General features: G+C 36.3%; 1 protein-coding gene across 1 annotated transcript; it reads left to right on the top strand.

The window, feature by feature from the left end:
* Positions 1-724: 724 nt before the first annotated feature.
* LOC121416305 (sia-alpha-2,3-Gal-beta-1,4-GlcNAc-R:alpha 2,8-sialyltransferase-like) lies at positions 725-27,002 on the top strand. Its single transcript, XM_041609855.1, has 8 exons — positions 725-852; positions 9,934-10,098; positions 12,336-12,437; positions 14,625-14,775; positions 16,602-16,717; positions 22,155-22,244; positions 23,778-24,013; positions 26,452-27,002. Exons 2-8 carry the CDS (start codon positions 9,950-9,952, stop codon positions 26,682-26,684), a joined length of 1,077 nt encoding a protein of 358 aa, XP_041465789.1. The 5' UTR covers positions 725-852; positions 9,934-9,949; the 3' UTR covers positions 26,685-27,002.

The following is a 27,002-nucleotide window of genomic DNA, read 5'->3' as shown; positions in this document are numbered from 1 at the left end:
TAAAATACAACGTGAACTGGGGCCCGTTGCAGAAAGAGTTGCGACTAAACGCAAGCCAAAAAATCAATCGCAAGTCCCAAAATGCACGCTGTTGATTTGCTGAAAATCAAGTTGCGCATGATTTTTAGAGTTGCGATTGATTGCAACTCTTTCTGCAACGGGCCCCTGGTGTACATACGTGGTGGAAACACGATAGACAATCATTTCGATCAACGTTCGCATTGTTCATTCTTCGTTTCTTGTTTATTCGAATGCCATTCCGATATGATTCACGATCTTGATTAAATAAGTATAATTATTTAATGCTTCAGACATCTAAGAAAGTATTATACAATGCGAAGTAAACCTGTATCGAATTGGAATATTACATTGGCCTGTGTACCTGCTCGAGGCCTACATCTGTTCTGACAATGGCGGTTTGTGACCAGTCGAGGACCAGTTGTAGAAAGTGTGAGCTATCACGATGATTTCGACATGAAATTGGTACGAGGAAATATTGCGGATATACAATCATCCTTTTCCATAGTTTCGGTATGTTGAATAATTATCATAACTGCAAGGAGTTGCAAAGTCGACTGGTGGTAATCATTTTGAATCATTATTGACGCAACTGTTATAAAAAGCCATGACATCAATCCTTTTTTTATATATTTAAGTAAGGCCTTGGCATCAATCCCCGGAAGCACGCCATTGTGATAATAGAAGTGTGAAATCGCCAAAGCATTAAAAAAATGATTCCGTTTTGTGAGTATCGTTTCTATATCTTAAAATATGCTATGTGCAATTGAGAAATCGCCTAACAGTGTGAAGTGAAGCAATAATTACAGGAAGTATATCTTTTATCTCGATGTGGTAATTAAATGGCCTCTCTTTATATATATGAGCCTGAGGTAAGTTATACTGATAATGGCCTCTCTTTGTACCACAGTTAATGACAGCTGGGTAGTCCATTTCTTTTGATTATTTTTCAATAATTATTCTAGTTAAAGTTATACACCGGTGCATGATTTCCCAATTATTATATTCAAAGGTATGACAATTTCAAATGAGCTTTTGTTTTCGAATATGCGATCTCGCGATTATGAAGAAACATAAACTTATATACTCGATAACGGTGTTTTTTAAGTTAATACTCGAAATGGAAAAACAAAATGTATTGTTATTATTTCCTACATCACATTTTTTTTTACTACTGTATATTTCACTATTATTTTGTTTTAGTCTAGTTCAGTGTAACTGTTTTCTACATTATAACTTTATGGGTATATAAGAAATACTTGAGAAATATGGATCAAATTTATATTTGCAGAACGACAGCGATATAAAGAGAGATAGATAGATAGATAGATAGATAGATAGATAGATAGGGTTAGGGTTAACAAAGTTGATGAAAATGATGAAATGAAAATCCATATTTCATTGTTCGAAATAGACTTGAAATTAAATACTCCGAAAACTAGTTTTGCCCAATTGATCGTGGGCCCGGCAGCCGCTGTGCAGCGCCAGATCGACGAGCCCTTTAATCGTAAACAGGGTAGCAGCAACTCCCATCTTTTAACGTCTTTCGGTCTGACGCGGCCGGGGTTCGAACACCCGACCTCCCGGTCGGGTGTTCGAATGCTCTACCAACTAAACCAACACACATCGGTTGCATTTTCCATAACATAAAGGTTATGGTTGCAGGTGTTGCCACTATCTAAGCTCAACTTGACTGCTTGGCAACCCCGAAAAACAATTACAAATTATATCTAACAACACTAATAGTGTAAAAACGCAGGTGTATAATTGAGAGGGGAGCTTGAGGAGGGAGCAAGCTTTACTTATGTGATAAAGCTGGCTGGAAAAGTATCTTACCGGTTTTCGTTTGCTGCTTGTTCATGCTTTGTTTGTATGTCCGATTAAAAAAAGAACTTTGATATCTACTTCACATTTAGATACAATGGTGGACCGTGGGTCACGGCTTTGGGGGAAGCAAAAATGTTAAGTCACTTAATTAGTGAGCGCGCGAAGCGCGCTCAGTTGCCATTTATACCGATGTAACAAAGACATTTTTAAGAACAATGCCATTAAAGGGATATGTATCTTACTGATCAAATAATGCGAGCGCGAAGCGCGAGCTGAAAATTTTTGATGTTCAGATCAGAAAAATTGATATTTAAAGACTGATTTTAGGAATTCATGGAGAGTAGACATATCTCACCAATCCTCTTATGCGAACGTAAGCATGGACAGGAAATGTTTTACGTTAAGACCTTAAAATGTGGATATCATTTTAAGTCCTAATGAAAAAGAAGCATACAATAGTACAAAAACAATAATAAATCGAAGTGCGAAGAATTATATTTGGTATATATTGACTTGAAAACGGGAAGTTTTAGTACAACATAGGTTTTGTTAAACATAGAATGCGAGCATCGGGAACAATGAAGACATAGGCCCTGAGCAAATTACGTTTCATAAAGTTATGAAAAAGTGTTCTTTATGTAATATAACATAACATAATTATAATATAACATAATAATGAACACTAATTTCTTCTTTCCCACAAAGTTTCTATTCATTTCTCCATCTTTTTCCCCGTTTTTTTTTAATCAGCCGATGAGGGGCACGTTCCCCCATCCCCCCCCCCGTAGTTACGCCATTGTTTAGATACCGCTATCTGGGGTAGACATCAAAGTAATTTTTTCTGCATTCAAATTTGTCCGGGCCAATTTTACTTCAATTTTTTTTTTTTGCTTCTCGAATTTACATCAGCATCCCACTTTAAAAAAAAAATCATTCCCAGGGCCCTGGTAGACTTTGGATCTAGATCTAGGCCTACTCACTAATGCCCTTTGTATGGGTATATCTAAACGCAAGCTCAAGTTAGATACCAGTTTGGTGGCCCCTCTAATGTACTCTTTCTTGTGCATGAATAAATTTGAATAAGATCAAGGACTCCATGCAGGCGCGCCGGAACACTTTCAGTTTTGGGGGGGCAAAATCCCGAAGGGGGCACAATATTTTTGACAGCGTGAGATACCGAAGCAATCGAGCGGGAGAGGCTATGGGACCCCCCCCCCCCCACGGTAGAGATTTTGTGTAAAAACGGAGTATAAAAGTTGCGTTTCTAAGTGCATTCAAAAATAAAATTTCTTGAGAATTGAACAGTCTTGGAGTTCTTTTTGCTCCTTCTGCTTCCTCCCTTCTGACCCAGCCTGGTGTTTCTTCATGACCAGGGTCGCAGTTCCAGCAAATTACGAGCCTTATTGCAAACGAAATTGTTTCAAACCAATGTAATATAGGACTTTTAAAGACTTTAAGATGACAAAGATGACCGTACGCAGCCGGGGGCCGCCGATCGAGAGGGATAAATTCACAAAATTCACCAAAAGTGTGCACGAAATCCTTCAATTTTATTCTAGAAAATGCAAAAGCTCCCCCATCACAAATCCCCTCGCTATTACGTTTCTTCGAAAAATTTAGGTCTTGCAGTGAGCGCCACCCACTCCTGGGTTGTTTTTTTTTGTTTATTTTTGCAAACGTCCATGAATAACAAAAGCTGGGATGAACCAGAGAACATAGCTGCCATCTCGATCTGATTAGTATCAGGTAATGGGAAGAAGCTTTAGAATCTAAAATACATATGAGCTGAAATAGTATCAGACAAAACGCCTTCCAATCATGCCAATGAAAAGGAATAGAGGAAAATACGGGGCTGTGAAAATATCTTAAGATTTTTTTTTATAGTAGAGCAGTACTGTAACGCTTATTTCTTTCTTTTACATTCTTTACATTTTCATTCATATCTCGGATAATATGAGTCCGGTCAGGAAGACACTTTCACAGATGATTTTATTTTTTTCATGTCTAAACATTATCTCTAAGTTGCTTTCGAGTGGGATTCACCATTTTTACAATTATAAATTATAATCCTCTACACATGATTATTCTGAGTGTAATTTTCTGATAACATGTCTATATTGAGTTGAAATGACCTTGGTATTTTACTATTTTCTTTAGGGCACTGAATTGTTATTATTATTTGTTTGGCGTCACCTGTGCCTGGGAGGCGAAAAGCGAACTGAATCACTATGATCCACAGGTCCCTCCTCCCGATATAATTGATTGGGGGGGGGGGGGCAGGTGGACCTCGACACCGTGGTTCCCCCTACTCTTATACGAATACTGTAGTGCAGTGGGTTCTTAACGTGCAAAGGTGGTGACTCTCCTCTACAAGGGGCCTCCATTTAACGTCCTATCCGAGGGACGGAGTGTTTTCCATTGTAACATAGCCTGCATCTATGAAAAATGGGAGAATGACGTTTACACACAACGCACTGACTTCAGTCATCCGCCCAGGGTGGACTGGAACCTACGATCTTTGGTTCGACTTCGACGGGCAGACGCGTTACCGACTGAGCCAACACCGCTCTCTTGTTATCACTGTATTAACTCAATTTATATTTAGTTTAAAATGAAATAATTGAAACAAGTTTCTCGAGATGTTATGGTTTCTGGGCTGGACAGCTATGACATAGATTTCATATCTTGCTCGAGTAACTAGTGTTCACGCGCGTTAGTGATATCGGGTCCGGTCTTAGCATTTCTGGGCGACCGCGCGTTTGTTAGACGACACAGCCAGCATCATAGAATTGTAAACCTAATCATTGGTAGACCACTATCAATTTGCCATTCGCTTTTAGTCTGAAATGTATTCATTAAAAGGTTAAACGTTATCACACTGTAATAAGATGGAAAAAGGGGCTTATCAAAGCTATGTTTCAAGAGGAACTGTTCGTCAAAAGACGCGAGGCTTGCTATGATAATGTATTTGGCCCGTCAGGGGCAAAAATTTTTCATTTTTGACAATGGAAATGACAATTTTCAGGCAGAAAAGTGCCTTCATTTACTTTTGTCCTTAAATAATTTATCATTTTTCATCTTTCAGGGGGGCACGTTGGGGGGGGGGGCAAAATCTCGTTTTGCCCCCCAAAAATTTTATTTGGGGGGGCAAGTGCCCCCCCTGCCCCCCCCCCCGCTTCCGGCGCCCTTGACTCCATGTGCCTAGATCTGCTCCAAATATGGTGTAATCAATGCTTTCACATTCAGGAGTACATAGCTCTTACGTTATAACGTCTTGATTAGAGTTTGATCTAAATCTAGACCCCATTTAGAATATAAGTGGAGTAGCGTGGTCGTGGGGCGATCTAAGTTAGAATCTGTTGTAGGAGTTGACAAGACTAGAGGATCTGCTCTCTATCATTGTGCATTATGTTAGGGTCGTAATCTTGGTCTAGACTCTACTAGGCCTAGGTCCTAATGATAATTCTACCTTCCAAAAATGAATCTCGGTGATGAACGATGGGATCATATTCATTGCACTATACGATAGGTATCATTCTGGTCAAGAATAGAAAGGCAAGTATACCTAATTGACGATATCAAAGAAGCATTCTTAACAAACTGAAATATCATCGTTTAAGAAACCTTGTTGAAAAAGATGTGGTAAAATGGAATTTAAAAGGGTAGGGTAATTGGAAGTCCAAAACATTGAAAACATTTAAACAATTTCATGACACAACAACATTCAATATATCATATCGCTAAAGAAATTATACGTGTGCAGTGAAAAAAAATGATATCATTATGAAACGAATCGGGATAAGAAATACGATTAAATAAATAAGGAGTAAGATTATTACTGTACAAGCATCAAATGAATTAAGGTAAATTAACATGATTAATGCATTATCACATAATTCACACGGGAGAATGAGGTTTAAAGTGTAGAAAGGTAGAGAGAAAGCGAGAGGGGGTGGGGAAAAAAGGGGCCTGTTGCAGAAAGAGTTGCAATCGATCGCAACTCTAAAAATCATGCGCAACATGATTTTCAACCAATCAACAGCGCGCATTTGGGACTTGCGATTGATTTTTTGACTTGCGTTTTAACGCAACTCTTTCTGCAACGGACCCCAGAAGAGTCGGGAGAACGAAAAAGAAGAGTCTCCGAGACAGAAAACTTGTATCATGACCATGGATTAATATATTGTTAGCATGGTGCAGTCAAGCAGACGAAAGGAAAAGAACAGGAAAAGCAGTGAATCAATAATCATAATCAAGAAATAAAATTGCATGCTTACCAAGTACTTAAGGAAAGTAGAAGGAGGAAGAACAGCAATATCCTTGATGTCATTTTATAATGTGTCCCACAGTCGAGGACTCGACACTGTAAAAACTGTGGTGTTAAAACTCACACCAATTGGTCTTGATAGAGGACCACACCCTGAGGTGTTAAAATTACACCTTAAAGATTGAACATAACACCAAAGAGTGTAAATGTAACAACCAAAGGTGTTGTAATAACACCTATAGGTGTAAAACTAACACCACCAATTTAACATCGGTGTAAAATATCTGGTGTGGTCCTCTATGTACACCGGTTAACACCACAGTTTTTGCTGTGGAGGTAGTCTATTCGTGGGAGTGCAAAAGAGGGCTTGAGTCCTCATGTAGAAGAAAGATGTCCAAAGGAAGGAACATCCGGATGACATGGGTATGTTCTCAGAGAGAAATTCAGAGTCACATAAACCTGGGCCCTGTCTTACAAAGAGTTACGATTGATCCAATCAATCGTAACTCTATGGAAATCCAACAGTGTCATAAATTTTTTCTGCAGGAAATGTGCAAAATGTGTTTTGAAAACGAAGGGCAACACACCAAACTGTCAAGAAATCAATGAATTTATGGATATACATTCATATCTAGAAAAAAAATTGAGCAAACATGCAATTGATATGTTGACTTTGCTGGCTTTCCATAGTTGATGTTATCTTTGTAAGACAGGGCCCTTAGTGGCGTAAATACGGGGGGGCATAGGGGACACGTGCCCCCCAATCGGCTGGCCGAAAAAAAAACGGGGAATAGGAGAAAAAGAGGGAAAAGGAAAAGAAACGTAGTGGGGAAAGAAGAAATTGTTTATTATTGTGTTATATTATGTTATATAACATAAGAAGCATTTTTTCATAACTTTATGAAACGTTATTTGCTTAATTGTGTCTTCAATGTTCCTGGTGCTCGCATAGACTGTTTAACGAGATATATAAACCTGCTGTACTAAAGCCACCGGTTTTCAAATCAATATACAACAAAATAATATATTTCCTCGCAATTAGAGTTATGGTTTTAAGTAGTGATATATTCTTTTTTCATGACTACTGAAAGTTGTTGTCCTATTTTAAGGTCTTAAAATAAAACATTTCCTGTCCGTGCTAACGTTCGCATTACTGGATTGGTGAGATTTCTGCTCTTCATGAACTCCTAAAATCAGTCCTTAAAATGTCAATTTTTCTGATTTGAATATCGAAAAAATTTAGCTCGCGCTTCGCGCTCGCATCATTTGGTTAGTGAAATACGTGGGTTCTTAGTGAATTTCTACAAATAACCCTTAGAATGCCCCTCTTCATGTCTGAATTTCCTAGATTTTCAGCTCGCGCTTCGCGCTCGCAGTATTTCATTAGTGAGATGCGTATGATAATCATGATTACAATGACTTCAAAAAGTGCTCCATGTGTTTAGATGTAATTCTAACAAACTCAGCAAGCGCTTGGCACTCGCACTAGATGACTATGGTGAGATATGTACACTCTGACTTAATGAATTCCTAACTATAGTCCTTAAAATATCCATGTTTGGGGTCAATATATACAAAAATTTCAGCTCGCGCTTCGCGCTCGCATCGTTTGGTTAGTCAAATACGTAGGGTCTTAGAGAATTCCTACAAACAACCCTTAGAATGCCCCTCTTCAGGTCTATATTTCCTAAATTTATAGCTCGCGCTTTTGCGCTTGCAGTATTTGATTAGTAAGATGCGTATGATAATCATGATTACATGACTACAAAAGGTGTTTCATGACTGTGTTTAGATGTAATTCTAACAAAATCAGCAAAAGGATGGCACTAGCATTAGATGACTATGGTGAGATATTTATACTCTTAATGGATTCTAAAATATAATCCTTAATATTTCCTTGTTTAGGGTCAGTATATACACAAATTTTAGCTCGCGCTTCGCGCTCGCATTGTTTGTTTAGCGAGACAGTTAAGTATCATGATTACAAAACAATTTGCTTATAATGTCAATTTTTAGCCCTCGATATCAAAAATTTTCAGCTCGCGCTTCGCGCTCGCATTATTTAATAAGTGAGATACATATCCGTTTAATGGCAATGCATGTCCTTAAAATATCTCTATTAGATCAGAATACCTGACAACTGAGCGCGCTTCGCGCGCTCCCTAAGTAACCCGAATTTTTGCTGGTGACCCACGGTACGCCACTGAGGGCCCTGATGGACACTTGTATGCAAATGAGCATAGATAAAAGCACCACGTGCAACAACTCGGATAAAACCAAGCAGACGGTTCGACCTAGAGACCTGGGTTCCGGGATAGGTCTGAAGTAATTGTAATTTCCAAGTATTAGAATAAAGATTATGGAAGATATGCATGCGTTTCCTAGAAAGTGAGGAGTTTGGATTCTTTTCTTCCTGGTCACATGCATAACTTTAGTCTTGTGTGGAATAAAACCCATTGCTGGCAGTCCACTGAATTACGTATCTAACTCTTTTTAGACGATGTTTTCGTCAGCATCAGAAGAAATAACTCGGAATAAAAGAATGTCATCTACAAATAGAACAGCTTCAGAAGGGAAGTAGAGATGTCATTAATGAAGAGATTAAATAGCTTGGGCCCCAAAACACTCCCTTGCGAAATTCCAAAAGGAACATGAATCCACGAAATAGTTGAACCTGAAAGAGAACAGACTGATAGCGTTTAGAAAGGGAAAAAACGACTCCATCTCCACAGGTTACCCTAAATGGTTAACTTGTAATAATTGTAATATACAATACGGCATGAAGAATATATATTGTTCATCAAAAGATACGTTTGGTATCTATAGTTTGCATTGTTTGTTTATGAATTGAATTTATCAATGGTTATTTATATGAGAAAAAGAATTTGATAACCTTTAATTATTGTTTTTAGAGTGAATTATGTACACCAGGGGCCCGTTGCATAAAACTTTTTACCTGAGAAAACTCAGGTTGTTTTTACCAGAGTTTTTGCCCTGTGTTAAAATCAATGGCAGAAATCAGACTAACCTTAGTTTCCAGTTTTTACCAGAGTTTTCTCAGGTAAAAAGTTTTATGCAATGGGCCCCAGGGGTCACAGGCCCAATGGCTTTAAGGGTAAGACCCCCCTCCCCCCCCCCCACTTTCAAAACTGATCTGCGGCCCCTGCTCGTCAACTCGTCAATCTCAAGCTGCTGAGAAATATAGAAGATTCAAACATTAAGGGGAATGAAACCTTTCGAACAAGTAGGCTTCTGTCGAAACAGAAAAATCAAAGAATAAGAACAAAGAAAGTTTGAGAAAAATTAGACAAATAATGAGAAAATTATGAGCATTTGAATAGTGCAATCACTAATGACATGGAGATCCTCCCATTGACAATGTGACAAGGAAGTGTGATGTCACATGTGAGCAACTTTCCCTTTGATGGACTATAAAATACCCCCAAAGTGTATCTTGCTCTTTCTTATGATACAAACTCTTTTAATATCCATGGTGTATTCTTTAAAAATCTGCATTACATGCCCTCCTATAAAAGAATACATGATCTACTGATAACGTGATAAAAGAGGCAGTGTAAGTGAAATATACACTACAGTAATGGGGAGAGTTGTTCACAAGTAGTGACATCACACATATTTGTCGCATTGCCAACATGAGGATCTCCATAGCATTAGTGATCGCAATATTCAAATGTTCATAACTTTCTCATTATTTGTCCGATTTTTCTAAAACTTTCATTGATCTGTTTCTCTGATTTTTCTGTTTCTGATGTAATTTCTAACGTTCATCACCAGCACCATTTTATTTTCATCTCTTTCAGAAAAGAACGTAACAACATGCCTTATCTTGCCAGCCTAAAAGGAAAACAATTTATTTTTGGCCTTCTGCTTGTGATTTCCGTGATGTTGTACATCATAATACTTTCTCCCGAGGGTCCAGTTTGGCCATCATTTCCATATGTTTCAGATCGAGACGCACAGACTAGGTTAGTATTTTAGTTTACCGTTCAGGAAAATAATCTTTAGTTTAAAATCAATGTTATCTACTATCTTAACAGGATTTAACTAATTATCTAATCAATTAATTTAGCTTTGCTGCTGTAGTTAACTCTCTACCTCGTTTTGTTTTTTTTTCTTATTTTTGGGGGGTCGAGGGTGACGAAGCCACATTTCCAACAGCGGCGGTTATGTCCGTCATTTTTTTTAATTTTAACCAAGGTGAAATGTTTGTTATTTTTATGTCATCATAACTTGAAATGTATAAACCTTTTGCACGAAAATTTGGATAATCAAGTGTCACTTATCATCTGGCATGTCTCTCAGGTCACATGATGAAGTTCTCCGCTCATTAAGGGTCAATGAACTTTGACCACGTTGTATATCAGTTTTAAGAAAAAAGTTATTAAATATACGCGGAAGATTTTGACAATATACGTCACTAATTAAGTATTCGCGTATTGGAAAATGAGATTTCTGGTTGCAAAACAGCAAAAACTGTGGTGTTAACCGGTGTACATAGAGGACCACACCAGTTATTTTACACCGGTGTTAAATTGGTGGTGTTAGTTTTACACCTATGGGTATTATTACAACACCTATGGTTGTTACATTTACACTCTTTGGTGTTATGTTCAATCTCTAGGGTGTTATTTTAACACCTCGGGGTGTGGTCCTCTATTAACACCATTTGGTGTCAGTTTTAACACCACAGTTTTTACAGTGTAGGAAAAGGATTGAAGGTCAAATGGCCCCAACTTCACTCTAAAAAACGAAGAGCTAACTTAGCTTAACTTAACTAGAGCGTGTAAAGTGACTGCACTTCGGAGTGCCGATTTGTCTAGTTCAAATTTGAACGGGAAAAATCAGCACTCCGAAGTGCAGTCATTATACACGCTCTTTAAGAGTCAAATTAGCTCTTCGTTTTTTAGAGTGGTGAAAATAAAATCTTCAACCAAAGATGAAGAATAGGAATTTTCAAGGTATTTTTAGACGAAAAGTCTTTATTCTATATTCGACTTGGATGAGAAGGTTATTAAAACATATACTAAAAAAATTATATTGGTCAATGGATGAAGATCAGTGGTCATTTGAGGTGAAGGAACTTTGTGCTTTTTATCGAAATATTTTCTTCTCTAATTTTGGACTATTTTGTTTCTTTTTTTTTATTCTACCAGGGTGGAGAAAAGGATTGAAACATATATTTTTGTCATGATTTCATTAGTAAAATATCATATATCCACCCATGTCCTTCTTCCCTGAAGATTGTATAGAATGAAATATTATGTCAACTATATTTGTATGTGCATGCACACTTATTCACATGCATATTAGATCAAATTTCAAGATTTTTTTAGTGCAAGGCCGTAATTTGATATAGCATGAATGGGGGTAATTAAAAACGGCACCAAAATTTTCGAAGGATAAAAGGGGCATAAAGTCCATTCAATAGGGCATCATGGTCTTGGATTTATATCATACACATAGATATATCTCTATGATTATACATCAAATGGGTAATTAATGAACGAGATAAATTCTTGATATGTCACTAAGTCAAAAAAATACTCCTGCTTCATTGAATTGCATGCTTAAAGCTAGACTTCTCCGGGTGTTCCACTTGTTTTTTGTTTTGTTTTTTTCAAATAGATTTGCCCTCTTTCCATTCCAGAATAATACTCATGTACCCATCCCCTCCAACCAACATGACCAAATAGAATTTTCAGAAAGCAATACAAATTACCCTTTTTATTATTATCTTCAACGTATTCATGGAGCGTTGTGGCCCAGTGGATTAGTCTTCGGACTTTAAAGCAGAGGGTCGTGGGTTCGAATCCCAGCCATGGCGTAGTTTCCTTCGGCAAGAAATTTATCCACATTGTGCCGCACTCGACCCAGGTGAGGTGAATAGGTACCCGGTAGGATTTATTCCTTGAACGCTTTAGCGCATATTGATATGGCGGCTCAGCTACAGCCGGGGTAATAATATGATACCAAGTATCAAAGCGCAGTTGAGTATATGCACAAAAAACTGCGCTATAATGGATATATTATTATTATCAGTAGTAGTATTAGTAGTATTAGTAGTATTAGTAGTAGTAGTAGTAGTAGTAGTAGTAGTAGTAGTAGTAGTAGTAGTAGAAGTAGTATCATTATTATTATTATTATCATTATTATTATTATGTTCTCTTTGCTTTCATAATAATCAACCTTTCTTATCTCTCAGTCTTTGGAATTTCAGAGATATCGGACAACAACAGCTATATCTTTATGATACCATACTGAAGTATCCGTGGAAATCAAATAGCACGAGGAGAGATCATTTTAGGTGAGGACGTTATGATGGCTCTGAAATACAGTCGATCACAGGTGACTTCAGCCGTTGCAAAGTCCATGACTTTACTTGTAATATATGCAATTCTTGTCGGGAATTTCGCGATTTTCTTTGCGAAATATGCAACGGAGGTTGCGAACTATATGCGACTGCAACTGCACGGTTTGCACCGAAATTCGCGAACTTCATGTGTGATCGTCCATATTCCAAGGCCAACGTAAGAAGGGGTCCTAATACTAATGTTATTACATAAAATCTTATAATAATCTTTTCCAAAAACTTATGAAAAACTTGCCAATGAATAAATTCCATTTGAAAAAAATGTATTAGTTTGATTCGACCATTCTTCTTTTCGTCTACCTTAGAATTATCATGAGTAGAAATTTGTCTATGGGGTTTTATGTGTTAGTATTTTATTAAATACATCTCCATTTAATTATAGCAACTATGTATTTTTCACTAAATGTGGAGTTTGAATCATTATTACATGAGACACGGTGTATTCCTGCTTTTAGGTAGATATATTACGCCCCATTACAACTCGAAATGTGTGCCAAAACAACTAAATTTGTTTTTATGTATTTTCTATAAAAAACTAAGTGAATATGCCTGCTTAATTCGATATGTCTTGGAGTTACTCGTGTCAATGTGTATCAAATAACCTATTTATTTTTTTATAATATACAGCGATTGACGGGTGTCCGGTGATAATGATTCTGTTTGTATCTATAGGGTAAAAGTACCCTTATCGTAATATAGAGTTTAAACTGAATTAATTCCCTGGAATATAATGTAATCAGATATGTAATTAAATTTTAAGATTAAGGATGACCTGATATTTGGTTACATTTAGTTGTATAGTTCCGGTTAATTTTGTGTCAGTCAAGTGTACCAATCAACACCCCCCCCCCCCCCGCCCATTGGAGAGTGTAGGCTGAAAGAGCGATGCGGTAGAACTCGGACAGCGCTGATTTATAAACAAATATCATTTGTTACATTTGTTGAAATACATGAATACCCAATTCATAGCTGAGAATGTAATGCGACCTTACTTTGTGCAATATATACATGTATATATATATATATATTTAAAACACATTTTACCAATTCATGTCACGTATTGTCCACTGATTCGATTATATTAAATGTCAGGCGTTCAACGTGTAGGTGAAGTATGGCCCAATAAAATATTCGAACTACGGTCTTGTTTTGTGATCAAATGCCGTAGAAGTAAATTTGAGACTTTATCCCCATGTTTGTCAAATTATTTACATGGAGTACCTTTTGTTAATTACAGTACGTAACTTGTTATTTATTTGTATCTGGCGACTCCAACTCAAGCTCTGCTTTTCGGGTTTTCGCCTCCTTCAAAATTGTGTCGAAATATATACTGTATTCGTTACTATGTCAAATATTATTTTGTATCTGTTTGAAGGAAATAAATGTGATTTTCAATCAATCAAATCAGTTAATCAACAAGTATGTTTTAAGAAGTTTTATTAGTACTGGGTTCCGTGACACAAAGGTTAGCGATTATCGTACGCTTGATTTTCATGATTTATTGTACATTGAAGTCATAATGCAATCAATGGTAGAAAAATGTTCTACGATCATCGCTAAGCTTTGTGTTACGGGACTTTGGTGTGCAAAATGATGTAATGGTGGGTTATCACAATCGAATATCAATAGGTGCCGTGGCCGACTGGTCTAAGGCGCCTGACTATACATGGAAAGTCCGGGTTCGATCCCCGGCCGCGGCACCTATGCCCGTGAGCAAAGTATTTTATCCTGCATTCAAATAAATGAAAATGCTATACACATTCTTGGTAACTAGACTTTTTTTTATTCTAACGAAAAAAATAAAGTAAAGGAATGTATTATTTTTCTGCTCCATAGATTTTGGCCAAATTACAAAGTGTGGTCATCAAAGCATTATACATGTGTTTTCTGATTCTACTATGTCTGTTACATCCAGCATGGCGAATGTACTCAGCTGTCTGTGTAGGTTTCGACAAATCTACGTCTTCACCAGAGTTGAGTTTTTAGCATTGAGATGAAATACCAATATATCCATTTGTATATTTATATAGGAGATTCGTTTGGTTTTGTTCCATGATATATTTCCCCACTATACGAATACTCAATGTCATTTCATTTTTGTTTTCATGCCAATTATTGTAGACAAGAGCTCGCCAACTATCGTTCGGAACTGGGCAGCAGCTGGTCAGTTGTTCTACATCAAGAAAATGTTACCATAAAGGATCATGACAAATATGTATTTCATGACAATTACAATGGAATATCACCCGAACTATACAAACTGCTCCCGAAGGTAAACAAAAAAAGACCAGCTCATAACGTACAACCTAAAGCATATTGGTATTGCATTTCTGAAAAGGATTTCTGAATCATAAAATAAACAGTGCTCCATTAATTCTGAAATGCTATCTTGGAAAACGTTCCGTATGATTTTTATTCGATGGTTTCTTGGCATTTTTAGTACTTATAGGCCTATATAGAACGTATAGTACATAGTTAGTATCATTTCTGCAGCTAATAGTTATGCCGTTTATATACGTTGATTCGTCATCTAATTCTCTTAAGCTGCTGAAACTCCAAGATGTCAGCAAACCTCTGCAATGTAATTTTTTTTATATAGATCTGTAAACTCCAGACCGAACTTCCATCTAAATTTAGTGATATTTTTGTATCAATTTCAAATGTATCAATTTTATTCCAAATTGTGTATTCCGAATCACAATGTTAGGTATACTTGTCCCAAAATATGGAATGATCCTCCTATAAAGGTTCTAAAAGTCCTTGTCGACATCAAGTTTTAAATACAATTTCTTTATAAAAAAAAACCCCCCAAAATACATGATATCTACCTACATATGAATCTTAATGTTTTCTATATTAATTAATTCTATTAATAATCGTGTTGTACTATTTACATTGAACGACCTCGTTCTGGTCTGCAGGGGCGGCTTCAGCGGAAGGGGGGCAGGGGGCGACCGTGGACGCCCCTTTACTGTTTCTTTTGTCGAGTAGTGATAGGGAAAAAAGATGTGCTAAAACGAAAACTAGATAATTTGATTGAGAAAAACAAAATAAGGTAATATTAAGGTCGACTTTTCTCCCCCTCCCCCCACCACCACCATTAATAATATCCTGGGGCCCGTTTCTTAAAACAGTCATTAACTTCTTGACTAAATCGGAGTTTGTGAGCTACTTGTCCGCAAACCGTTTCACGAAGCCCTCTTTGCCAAGGTCTGGTACAACAACCTCACCGTGACACCTCCGAACCTGTCATACGTACTGGGGGGGCTGAAGCCCCCCCCCCCCACTTTTTTTCCAAAACCGTTTACGAAAACGTAAAAAAATACAATAGGATTGTGATGTTTGCATGGTCAGCCCCCCCCCCCCCCACTTTGGAAACTTTTCCGCGTCCCCTTTAAATGGTTGTTGAGTCTTGTTACCATGGAATTTACCATTGAATGGCAAAGTTCCCATAATGATAAGTGTTATGCAACGGAACGCTGGCCATAAATCTGGCTTGATCGAATTGATCAGGAGAGCATTTAAACAAATCTGACAGGTTGTCGATTCGATGACTTCCTTGATGTTGAATGACTGAGAACCACAGCACTGGTTCATATTACAACTGTTGGAAAATTTAAACTTTGTCGGATGAAAAAAAAAACAAGTCCCTTCATAAAACGCTCCCTAGTTCTTTGTGAACCGATTAGAGGACAAATCTTTATTGAAGACAAAAATGAAGAATAGAACATAAAATTTTAATAAACGGAACACGTTTCGAGGTGTCGCACCTTTTTTTTTTTTTTACTTCATTCCATTTAACAATTAAATTCACACCTTGTAATCCTGTGTAACTACATTCTTGAAATTTTTACTTGACACCCTAACTGTATAAATACCAATGACTCTGTTAATAATTTTCAGGCTGAGGATGAGGTGCGACACCTCGAAACATGTTCCGTTTATTAAAATGTTATGTTCTATTCTTTATTTTTGTCTTCAATTTAGTATCGTGTCGTTCATTTGGAAGTGACAAATCTTTAATTGGTAAATGAAATGATAAAATATATCTTGTTTCTTTTTATTAATTTCTTATTAATATTTATTGTACTCGTGCAGAAAAATCCTTTATTACATGGGAAGAGATACCGTTCATGTGCAGTTGTTGGCAATAGCGGAACAGTTCTACATAGTGGATGCGGAAAAGAAATAGATATGCACGATTTTATATTCAGGTAGGTAGAACAAACAGTTATATTTACAAATGTATTGTGAGTTTTACACTGCGCAAACAATGTGGACATATTTGAACACTGCCACTCTTCCATATTTCATGTTCATAATAATGAGTCAAAAACTCAAAATAGACGCAGTTTAACTAACTTTTGGACTGTATTGAGGGAACCGAATATTGGACATTGTGTAAATGCTCTGAGCAAGCGCGTATGCTGGGGGAAGGGGATGCACCCTTCCACTGAGGCAGAGGAGTTCCGACACTGAGAAGCAAAACGAAGTTATTTTGTACCCCCTTCTGCTTCCAACAGCTAATTTTCCAAACTAGTTCCTACTCCACATGATGTGCACCTCCCCGTGCTCAAACCAGCCTACGCCCTTGAAAAGTCACTCAAATTTTCGTGTTTACTGAATAGTGGTCTTGATCTTTCTTATTATTTGATAAAATATCATTAATAGCTGAAAACAACGTTGGCCATACTATGCCTGGTGTTGTTTACGTCTTTAATGATGGGTTTTATGCAATACACTTCCTCATATTACAATATTAGAATAGTATACTTCCAGTAGTCATGGTAGTCAATACATACATATGAAGTATAATAAATCTAGTTGAAAACCTTAACATGACAGAAAGAAAACTCCGAGTAGAGCCACTTGTTCACCGCTACCATCTGGCCTGTGGAGAATCTACAGGTAGGATTATGGTATGCCAATGCTGTATTGAGCACACTTTTTAAAAATATCATTAAAATATCACTTTTGTGACCAAAATTACTAATTTCCATACAGTTTAAATTTATTTATCATTAGTAACGTGGGAATAATTTTTGTATTCACCAGAGCGCTCAAAAGCTTGAATTTTGGGCATATTTTTGTGTACGCCCTCTATTGGTGGAAAGTAATATGGCAAGAAAATTTTAATATTTAGATCTCTATTTTTAATTATGAAAAAAATGATATAAAGAATCAAATTTAAATAAGAGCCAAGTTGTATGAATAATAGGTGTAATGGAAACTGTCAGTGTAAAAAAATCAAGCATTTACCCCAAAGAAAAAGAGAAAATAAGCCAAACATTGCCACCCTTATTTTGTCACACATGGAGATATAACTGAGAACAAGGTTATATCATCATGATCATAACCTTGTTCAATGAATGAGTGAGTAGAGCCATTATTGATGAGTTCAAATTTTTGACCTTTTACTTTAGATCATCTTCAGGAACTGAATTATTCACAGGAAAATAGGTTTCATGAATATGAAACTAAATCACACAAAGGTGAAATAACTCTTGACTAAATAAACTACAAGATGTCAAACCGGAATTAAGAGGCATTAGGTTACATAACTTTAATATATATATATATATATATATTGTAAAGAAATGGATGAAGAGAACAATGGTAGGCGTAGCTTAAATCAAGGATCCCAGAGCTATCTACCCTTTGGAAAAATTGGTGATGCCGAAAAAATGTCTCTGCCGGGAATCGAACCCGGGCCCCCGGCTTTGAACGCCGGTGCCTTAACCACAAGACCACAGAGACGGGTTAGTGACTAGGGCGAACACAATCCGTTTGACCGTCAGATAGACAGATTTTCGACACTATACCAATTATAATTTCCTTTGTCGGGTGAAGGTGGGTTTAGAACAATGACAATGACAAGCCACCATGCCTCAGCTGGATCAAAGCTATTGCTTCGATACAGTACACGTATGGGAGAAGAAATACAAATGTGTAAAGTTATACATGTACAACAGCTTTTGTTCTCTTCATCCATTTCTTTACAATATTTAAATAAAAAAGAGTTGCCAAAAGCTGTTGTACATGTATAGCTTTACACACACACACACACATTATATAATAGAGATTTAACCTGTTTTCCTGTAAATAACTTAGTTCCTGAAGATGATCTGCAATAAAAGGTCAAAAATTTGAACTTATGAATTGGCTCTACTCGGAGTTTTTTCTTTTCTGTCATTTAATTTATTGATATATATATGCATCGGTTCAAGAAATTGATTTTTTTGGAAGCCTTCATCGTCAGGAATTTGCTTGATTTATATGTTGATACATAAAAAGGCAAACACAGTCAAAAATTCAGATTTTCATGATATTGATTGCTTTACTAACATATATTCTACAATATGAATACATGTATTTACATGTCATATGTTATCATTTACTAGATCAATGTCTATAATCCATGTGATACAATTTAAGCCCTATTTTTTTTTTTTTTTACTTTTATCTGAAATCTTAAATATTGTAGAAATGAAATTCAAAAAGTGCAAACATCCTCACAGTGTGGCCTACATTCTTAGCATCATCAGGAGGGGTAAACATTTAGGGACAAGCCTAAAAAGAAAAGTAAATCCGCCCTTTATATGAGGTGTGGTATAAATCGCATTTAGTGATTTTCATTTTTTTTTCTAATTTCTTTCGGGTTATTGAACCTTGAAAAGCCCAACACATATTGGTTCTACTATTGCAGTATAAAGTTACAGTATATCCTCCGCCCTGCCCCCTCTTCTCTTTGCACTCTTATCATACAAACACTTTGAAATTATTGAATTCTATTATTGGCTGACTGGCTTCCATTGTGTAAAGTGCATCCTAGACCACCCCCCCCCCAAAAAAAAAAATCCTTGTGTCATTAATCGTGCACAGAGATAATGATACCTAGTGGGACGTCACGAATGCGTGAGGTGAAAACAACTTCGAAAAAAGGAGAACAAAAATTGATTTGGTGGACGGTATATATTTGAATATATTTGAATTTTGAATGAATTATTATACAAATTAAAATTGGACTTCAATACCTTAATCATGGGAAATTACGATTCGATCACTTCAGTATTTTGCTTCCTTACTTGGAAGTGAGGGTTAAACCAATTAAGTTCCAAACCATGTAACCTTAAAGGACAAGTCCACCCCAACAAAAACTTGATTTGACTAAAAAGAAAAAAAAATCAACAAGCATAACACTGAAAAATTCATTAAAATTGGATGTAAAATAAGAAAGTTATGACATTTTACAGTTATATGCACATCTCGGTCAGTATGCAAATGAGGGAACTGACGATATCACTCACTATTTCCATTGTATTTAATTTTATGAAATATGAAATATTTTTATTTTTTCGTCATTGTCATGTGAAATGAAGTTTCATTCCTCCCTGAACATGTGGAATTCCATTATTTTAACATTTTGTGGTTCAGGCAAGGAGGTCCTATTAAAAAAAATCGTAAAAATTGAAATATTGTATAATTCAAACAATAAAAAAAAGAAATAGAGTGAGTGACATCATCGACTCTCTCGTTTGGATGTAACTGACTCGTTCATATAATTATTTCGTCAAAAATAAGCGAAACTTTGAAATGTCATAAGTTTCTTATATTACATCTGATTTTGATGAAATTTTCAGCATTGTGCTTGTCTGATTTTTCTCTATTGATTCAAATCAACACTTTGTCTGAGGTGGACTTGACCTTAAACAAATTACTACTATCCACTGTATAAATTTCCTCTGCATGTTGAGGTACATTGCAGTACTAAATAACAATATTAAATTCACCATGGCCACTGACTTATAAAGCCCGGCACACACTATGCATGTGATCCGATGAGACGTATTTTTTTAATAAATCGCATTTTTTTTATTTAATGTGAAAGTTCCAAGAAGAAAAATTATTTCATTTCAATTTCGGCATAATGTTTGGAATAATAACATCACAACTTTGCTTTGCGGCAAGCCCTATTTATGGGTGAAGTAAAGTCCAATTCGGCTTCAAGTCGCAGCTGATGATGACGTCATTACAGATTTGATTTGAATTTGTTTTTATTCCTTCTAGAAGGCTCGAACTAGACAAAATTTCGATTTTAGCTGTCCAACCACTATTCTTATCTCCGATCACTAAGATTTTATTGTTTGGAATGATCTTTTATCAAAATGTAATAAAAAACTCTTTGTAATTGGGATGGAAATGAAATTTGCACTGGGTGCTCCTAGGTTTATTTAGAAAGCAGTTCTATAGTAAAGTCTCTCTTTTGGGATTATAATCATTATGGAGATAGAAGATTACAGGCGAATTGGTAGGGCCTAGCTTCATGTTAGCGGCATATTATGGCAATTGCCATGATTACGAACTACTTTCTCACTTCTCATCCAATGCTCATGAGACTTTGCTCATACGTTAGTCTTTAAATGAGTACGTACTGTTGCCGGGCACTGCGATACGCCAATCATGCCATGCAATGGCGTGTTATTGGAATATGGCAGAAAATATAAAGTGATACCTCCATGGCTATGGCAATACATTAGGTAAAGATATTGTGGAGCTAAATGCGTGAACATGTACTTCATAATGATCATGACACATTGGAATTTACAATGAAGACGGGCCAGAAATATTTTCGAATATGTCGGGTACTGCATCGCGATGGTATGTGCGGCAATATTAAAATCAGATGGATATTATACTTCCATTTAAAAATGCTCCTCACACAAGTCCGTCGTGATAGGGCGGAATTATTCACCTACCTTCAGTAATATACTTATGCCTCTATTTATGGTAAGGTAGTAATAAACACTGATAACTTTTGTTGATTTTTTTTTTCTATGACGCACTCTATAGCTCATTAAGGACTTGATTTCATGTACCCTTTTCTCTCTAACGTTATTATCGCATTAATGATAATCATAGTGTGATAATAGTACATGTTAGAATACCCACGCCATCCTAATTTCCTAATCTAAATGATGGGATCAAGTTTCATGTTGTGAATATCATTAGATTATATGCTACTCGTCATTTCCCCGTCTACATATTAATCATCTTAATCAAATACACATGATGTCAAGATCTACACTATTACAAAATATTTATTTGAATATGAAGGTTCAAAGTACAAGATATTTCGAACACGGCGATGTTCGAAACTGTTATTGCGATATACCAGCGAAACATGGAACTGTATGAAGTGCGTTATTAATTAGTATTGGAAAGGAGTACCATCCCACTCCTCTATCTTCCACGATAATTAATTGAACACGTCTGACCCGTAGATACAGTACATGCATTCGTCATATTCTATAGGCCTACGGTTTAACATTAGCGGATCCAGCTTTGACCAACAAGAGGGGAAGAGAAAAAAATCGTTATAAAGTTCCGTAGTCATTGGCATACCGGAGAAATCTCGTCGGGGGATGGGGGGGTCTGAAAGCTTTTCTTCCCCCCCCCCCCCCCATCACGTACACTAGTGTATAGATCTATGTTTTTTCTGACTGATGTGCGTGTGAATATCAATCGAAGTTAGTTGATTATCATTTTGAAACACTTTTCAAGATAATAATTGACTTTGAAAACTATGATCAATTGTGATCAAATATCTGTAATATACACTCCCCTCTTTCTCTCTTTACTCTTATCTCTCAGGTGCAACATACCACCGTTGATGCCGTTTGAGCGAGACGCTGGAATAAAAAGTAATTTTTCCACGATGAATCCTAGTATATTGTTTAAAAGGTACTAATTTGATCTGAATTCTCCATCCATAATCAGAGTATTCCGCATGTTCCGCACGATCAATTGGGCAAAGCAAATTTTCGGAGTATTTCATTTCATGTCTATTTCGAACAATAAATTATGGATATTGGATAAATTATGGATATTAGATGTACGTTCGCTAATTGGAAATTTACATTACTTAAACACGTTATAGGAATCCAAAATTATTTAATTATTAATGAATTTCATATTTTTGCAATGCTTTCGTTATTTTCAAATATATAGTTGGTGATATAATACAACGCATGTACTTTCTCAGTAAACTTAAATTATTCAATGTAGATAGGACTATCCACCTGATTTTTCTTTTCTGATCTATTCTACCTGGACGATCTTCTTTACTTATCGTCTTTAATTTTTACATCTTTTGTTGGAAAAAATTTAAGATTATATCAAGAATTTCCCTTGTTACTTTCAAATGCATTTTGTATAATTGTATCTATGTAAGTGATATATGTAATAATTATGTAATGTTTTATTACAAATGTTTTTTATTGTGAGCAATATCGAATTGAATTGAATGATATTCATTTTAAAACCTGTTTTATTAGGTACATGATATAAAACAGCTGTGCTTTTAATGTATCCTGTATAAATTCAAATAAATAAATAAATAAATAGATAGATATTTTGTTCACTGGTATGGGTAAAAGCCTACATTAAAAAGCAGTTTCTGGTATGTCAAAACAAATAGTGACAACTGTAACACTTATGACCACGGCTTGTGTTTCTTTTTTTCAAGCGAGCATTGCAAGTTATTTTAAAAGTATATATATATATATATATATGTGTGTGTGTGTGTGTGTGTGTGTGTGTGTGGGTGAGGGTGTGTATGTGTATGTATATATTTATATATAAATGTGTGAAATTGTACATGTACAACAGCTTTGGCACTCTTATTTAAATATAGAGAACAATGGTAGGCGTAACTTAAATCAAGGCTCCCCAAAGCTATCTACCCTTTGGAGAAATTGGTGATGCCGGAAAAATGACAGAGACGGGTTAATTGCTAGTGGTTATTTGCTACAATTGGTATTGTGTCGAAAATCTGTCTATCTGACGGTCAACCGGATCGGGGTCGCCCTAGCCATTAACCCGTCTCTGTGGTCTAGTGGTTAAGGCATCGGCGTTCAAAACTGAGGGCCCGAGTTCGATTCCCGGCAGAGACATTTTTTCGGCATCACCAATTTTTCCAAAGGGTAGATAGCTATGGGGAACCTTGATTTAAGCTACGCCTACCATTGTTCTCTTCATTCATTTCTGTCACAAAATATATATACTTTTAAAATAATTGGGAAAAGAAGTACTCCTCTGTAACAAAAATCAATGGAACTAAATTTCTATATTGTACATGTATCTTTGTCTGTTTTCTTTTATTCTGTTATCTCTTCATTGTATTTACTCCACTATAGCTTAATAGCTCAACATGCTATAATCCTTATTTTTCTGATTGACATTATTTTTTAAGAAAGTCTGCTTATTCCTTTGCAGGTATAACGGGCTTAAGAAAGCGGAACAAATCGACAAATTCAATTATATGGTGTCGGAGTATAGAGGCGTGTTGTGGTCAATCTGCCATGCGTCCCATGTTTCACTGTCTCTACTGATGACCGCCATGAGGAATTTAATAGCGGAGAATTTAGATTTGGTGTGTGCTAATCCCATGCACGTCCAAGCTGTAACTGACTTTTGGTACGAGAGAAACATCCGGGCTCGGATATCTAGTGGTAATATCTTTTTTTTACAGTAGAGTAATGAAAAATGCTGACGACGATAATAAAAATAACAATGTAATAATAGTATTGATAACAATAATAATATCAATGATAATAATATTGATCATGATAATAAAAATAGAAGAAGAAGGAAAAGGTATATCAGAATTATTTACAAAGGTGGTTATAATGAAAATAATAATACATAATGAAGATAATAACCATAACATTAATAATCATTATAATAAAGAATGTTTTTAATCATGGTGATAATCAGAATATTTATGAAAGTATAATAGTTGTTGTACTAAGTTGTACCGACATTATGGAATAAACTGCCTGTAACACTTTTTTTTTTAATTTAATTTACTTTTGCTTGAGTAAATGTTTGTAGTTGAGTATTTAGCTATAGGTTTTTTTTTGTGTAGATCGTTATTTATATGTTCTTGTCTTTTTTTTGTGCAGGGCCCCTTGGTAGAGCAGTTTTGTAACTGAAAGGGTTGCCCTGCTGAAATAAAACGGAAATAAACAATAAATAAATAACACTAAGATCTGCTGACAAGTTAAAAACTTTTAAATCTGTGCTTAAAACACATTTATTTGCTCGTTGAATTTTTTTCTCCTTATATGATTTTTTGTGTAACTATTGGTATAAATATTCATGTTTAGTTCTCTTTCGTAAATTATTTTTGTTATAGAGTTTAGATTAGGCCTGGTATTTTTCATGGGCGGAAATCTGTCCCCAAGGGTAGCGGGACCAGGGGCTGGAAAATTTCACAAGCAAAAAAAAAAGTTATCACCTGAAATAAAAAAAATAAAAAAGTTTTTACAAAAAATGTAAGGTAAAAATACGTTTTTTATATCGATGTGAATGATGTATTTCTCTCCATCATAAAAGACCCAAAATAGTAGGGGGACATTTCATATAGTGTCCCCCTACTATTTTGGGTAGAAGGGACACGTCCCCCTGGGATTTCCGCCCATGGTGTTTTGTGTTATGAACCTGCCGGATTGCCTTATGGGCATGCAAGTTCCTTAAACTACTGGTGAACAGGGCATTAAGATCAGGCACCAGTCCCCATAGATATATTTTCAAGTGCTCTTTGAGTAATTTCATTTTTATTATTAGTAGTAGTAGTTATTAATTGTAAAGCGCGTTGATCATATTTTGGGTAAGCTATATGAATACATGTTTAATGTATGTATGTATGTATGTATGTATACTATTACCGCTGCATAATAACAATAATAGGCCTATAGGGTATTTATATTGCGAATATATCCACCTTGTTAGGTGCTCAAGGCGCTCCTATGTATTTCCCGGCTAAGCTAGGCGTTTAAAGGCACACAGCGTTTTAAGAAATTACTTCCTACCGTTACTCATTTACCTCACCTGGGTTGAGTGCAGCACACCGTGGATCAGTTTCTTGCTGAATGAAATTACGCCATGGCTGGGATTCGAACCCACGACCCTCTGTTTCAAAGTCCGATAAGCACACCTACCCTTATAATGTGCTCAAGCATCCACATAATTCCTTCCTACTGGTAGACTTTGTATTAATTTACTAAACCTGGGTTGAGAGTGGCAAATGCAGATTAATGAACACCTTGCTAATAGGGTCGAACGTTTGCAGTGAAATTTGAACCCCGGACCTTTTGGTTCATTATCGGAGACTTATCCACTGAGCCATATGAAGGTAACCTAGGCCCCGTCTTACAAAGAGTTACGATTGATTCGATCAACTACAACTATGGAAAGCCAGCAACATCCAAAATGCTTGTTTGCTCAAAATATTTTCTAGATAGGATGTAGAGCCATACATTTATCGTTTTCTTGAAAATGCAGGGTGCTTTTCTTTGTTTACAAAGGACATTGTGTAAATTTCCTTGAAAAATTATGACACTGTTGGATTTCTATATACACTGTAGTTTAGGTTGATCAGATCGAAGTCTTTGTAAAACGGGGCTCTGGAATCCTATTGACCACGTGCGATAATTTACAATCTACCCTAGATAACAGCTATGTCTGTTCTTATTTGTCCAGATTGGTATATTACCTGCGAGAACAGATCCAACACGAAAAGTTTGAGAGAAAAAATCAGGATTTACATTGCTCTGTTGGGGCATGTAATCTGTCGTCTTACAATCAGAGGATTGTTGGTTCGAGTCCCAGCCATGGCGTGTTTTCCTTCGGTCAGGCATAAATTGTGCCACGGACCGTGAAGGTGTTAGAATCTTCATGAATGTGCTGCAATCCACCCAGGAGAGGTGTGTATAAATATGTATACCCAGCAGCATCAATCCTGCAAACAACAGCTCGAGCTAAATCCGGGGTAATATTCTTTGAACAAAAGCTAGATAAACGGTCCCTTATCACGAGAAATGTGAAATACAAATATCAAGGAAGAATGATGTTAATAAATGTAATTTTGTTTTCATTGTCCCCACAGGTTTCTATTTGGTAACATTAGCCATTCAGGTATGTGATGAAGTAACGCTGTATGGATTTTGGCCCTTCTCCGAGCGATATGGAGCAAACAAGACCAGTGTATCTTACCACTATTTTGATAAAAGCACAGACAAGGTAGCCAAAGGAGTTCATAGTATGGATAAGGAATTTGCCCTTCTTATGCAGCTTCATGACCTTGGTATCATCCGTATTAATATAGGACCATGTAAATAACTTCATTACACCGGCATTACACTAATACCTCGTGTTGAGTACTGTACACCTGAGAATCGGAAATCCCTAGAAAACCTTATTGTGATGCTATGCAGAAAAAAAGGGACAACGTGACTTGTTTTGCAACATTCTCTACGGGATACTGTGCATCGACCTGAACAGGGATGACCGTGAGCTAGTTTACAGTAACGAAAGTAAAATTGTGGGAGTATAGCCTGTAGCCACCTGTCCAACTTTTAATCTTGTCAAGTTCATAACTACTAAATCCTTGATGACTTGCCAGTTGGCCTCCCGGTACACTGTCATATAGGTCTGGTG

Source organism: Lytechinus variegatus, chromosome 5, assembly GCF_018143015.1.
Source record: "Lytechinus variegatus isolate NC3 chromosome 5, Lvar_3.0, whole genome shotgun sequence".
NCBI lineage: Eukaryota > Metazoa > Echinodermata > Echinoidea > Temnopleuroida > Toxopneustidae > Lytechinus > Lytechinus variegatus.
The sequence above is the reverse complement of the archived record's forward strand: the minus strand, read 5'-3'. Positions and strand labels throughout refer to the sequence as shown.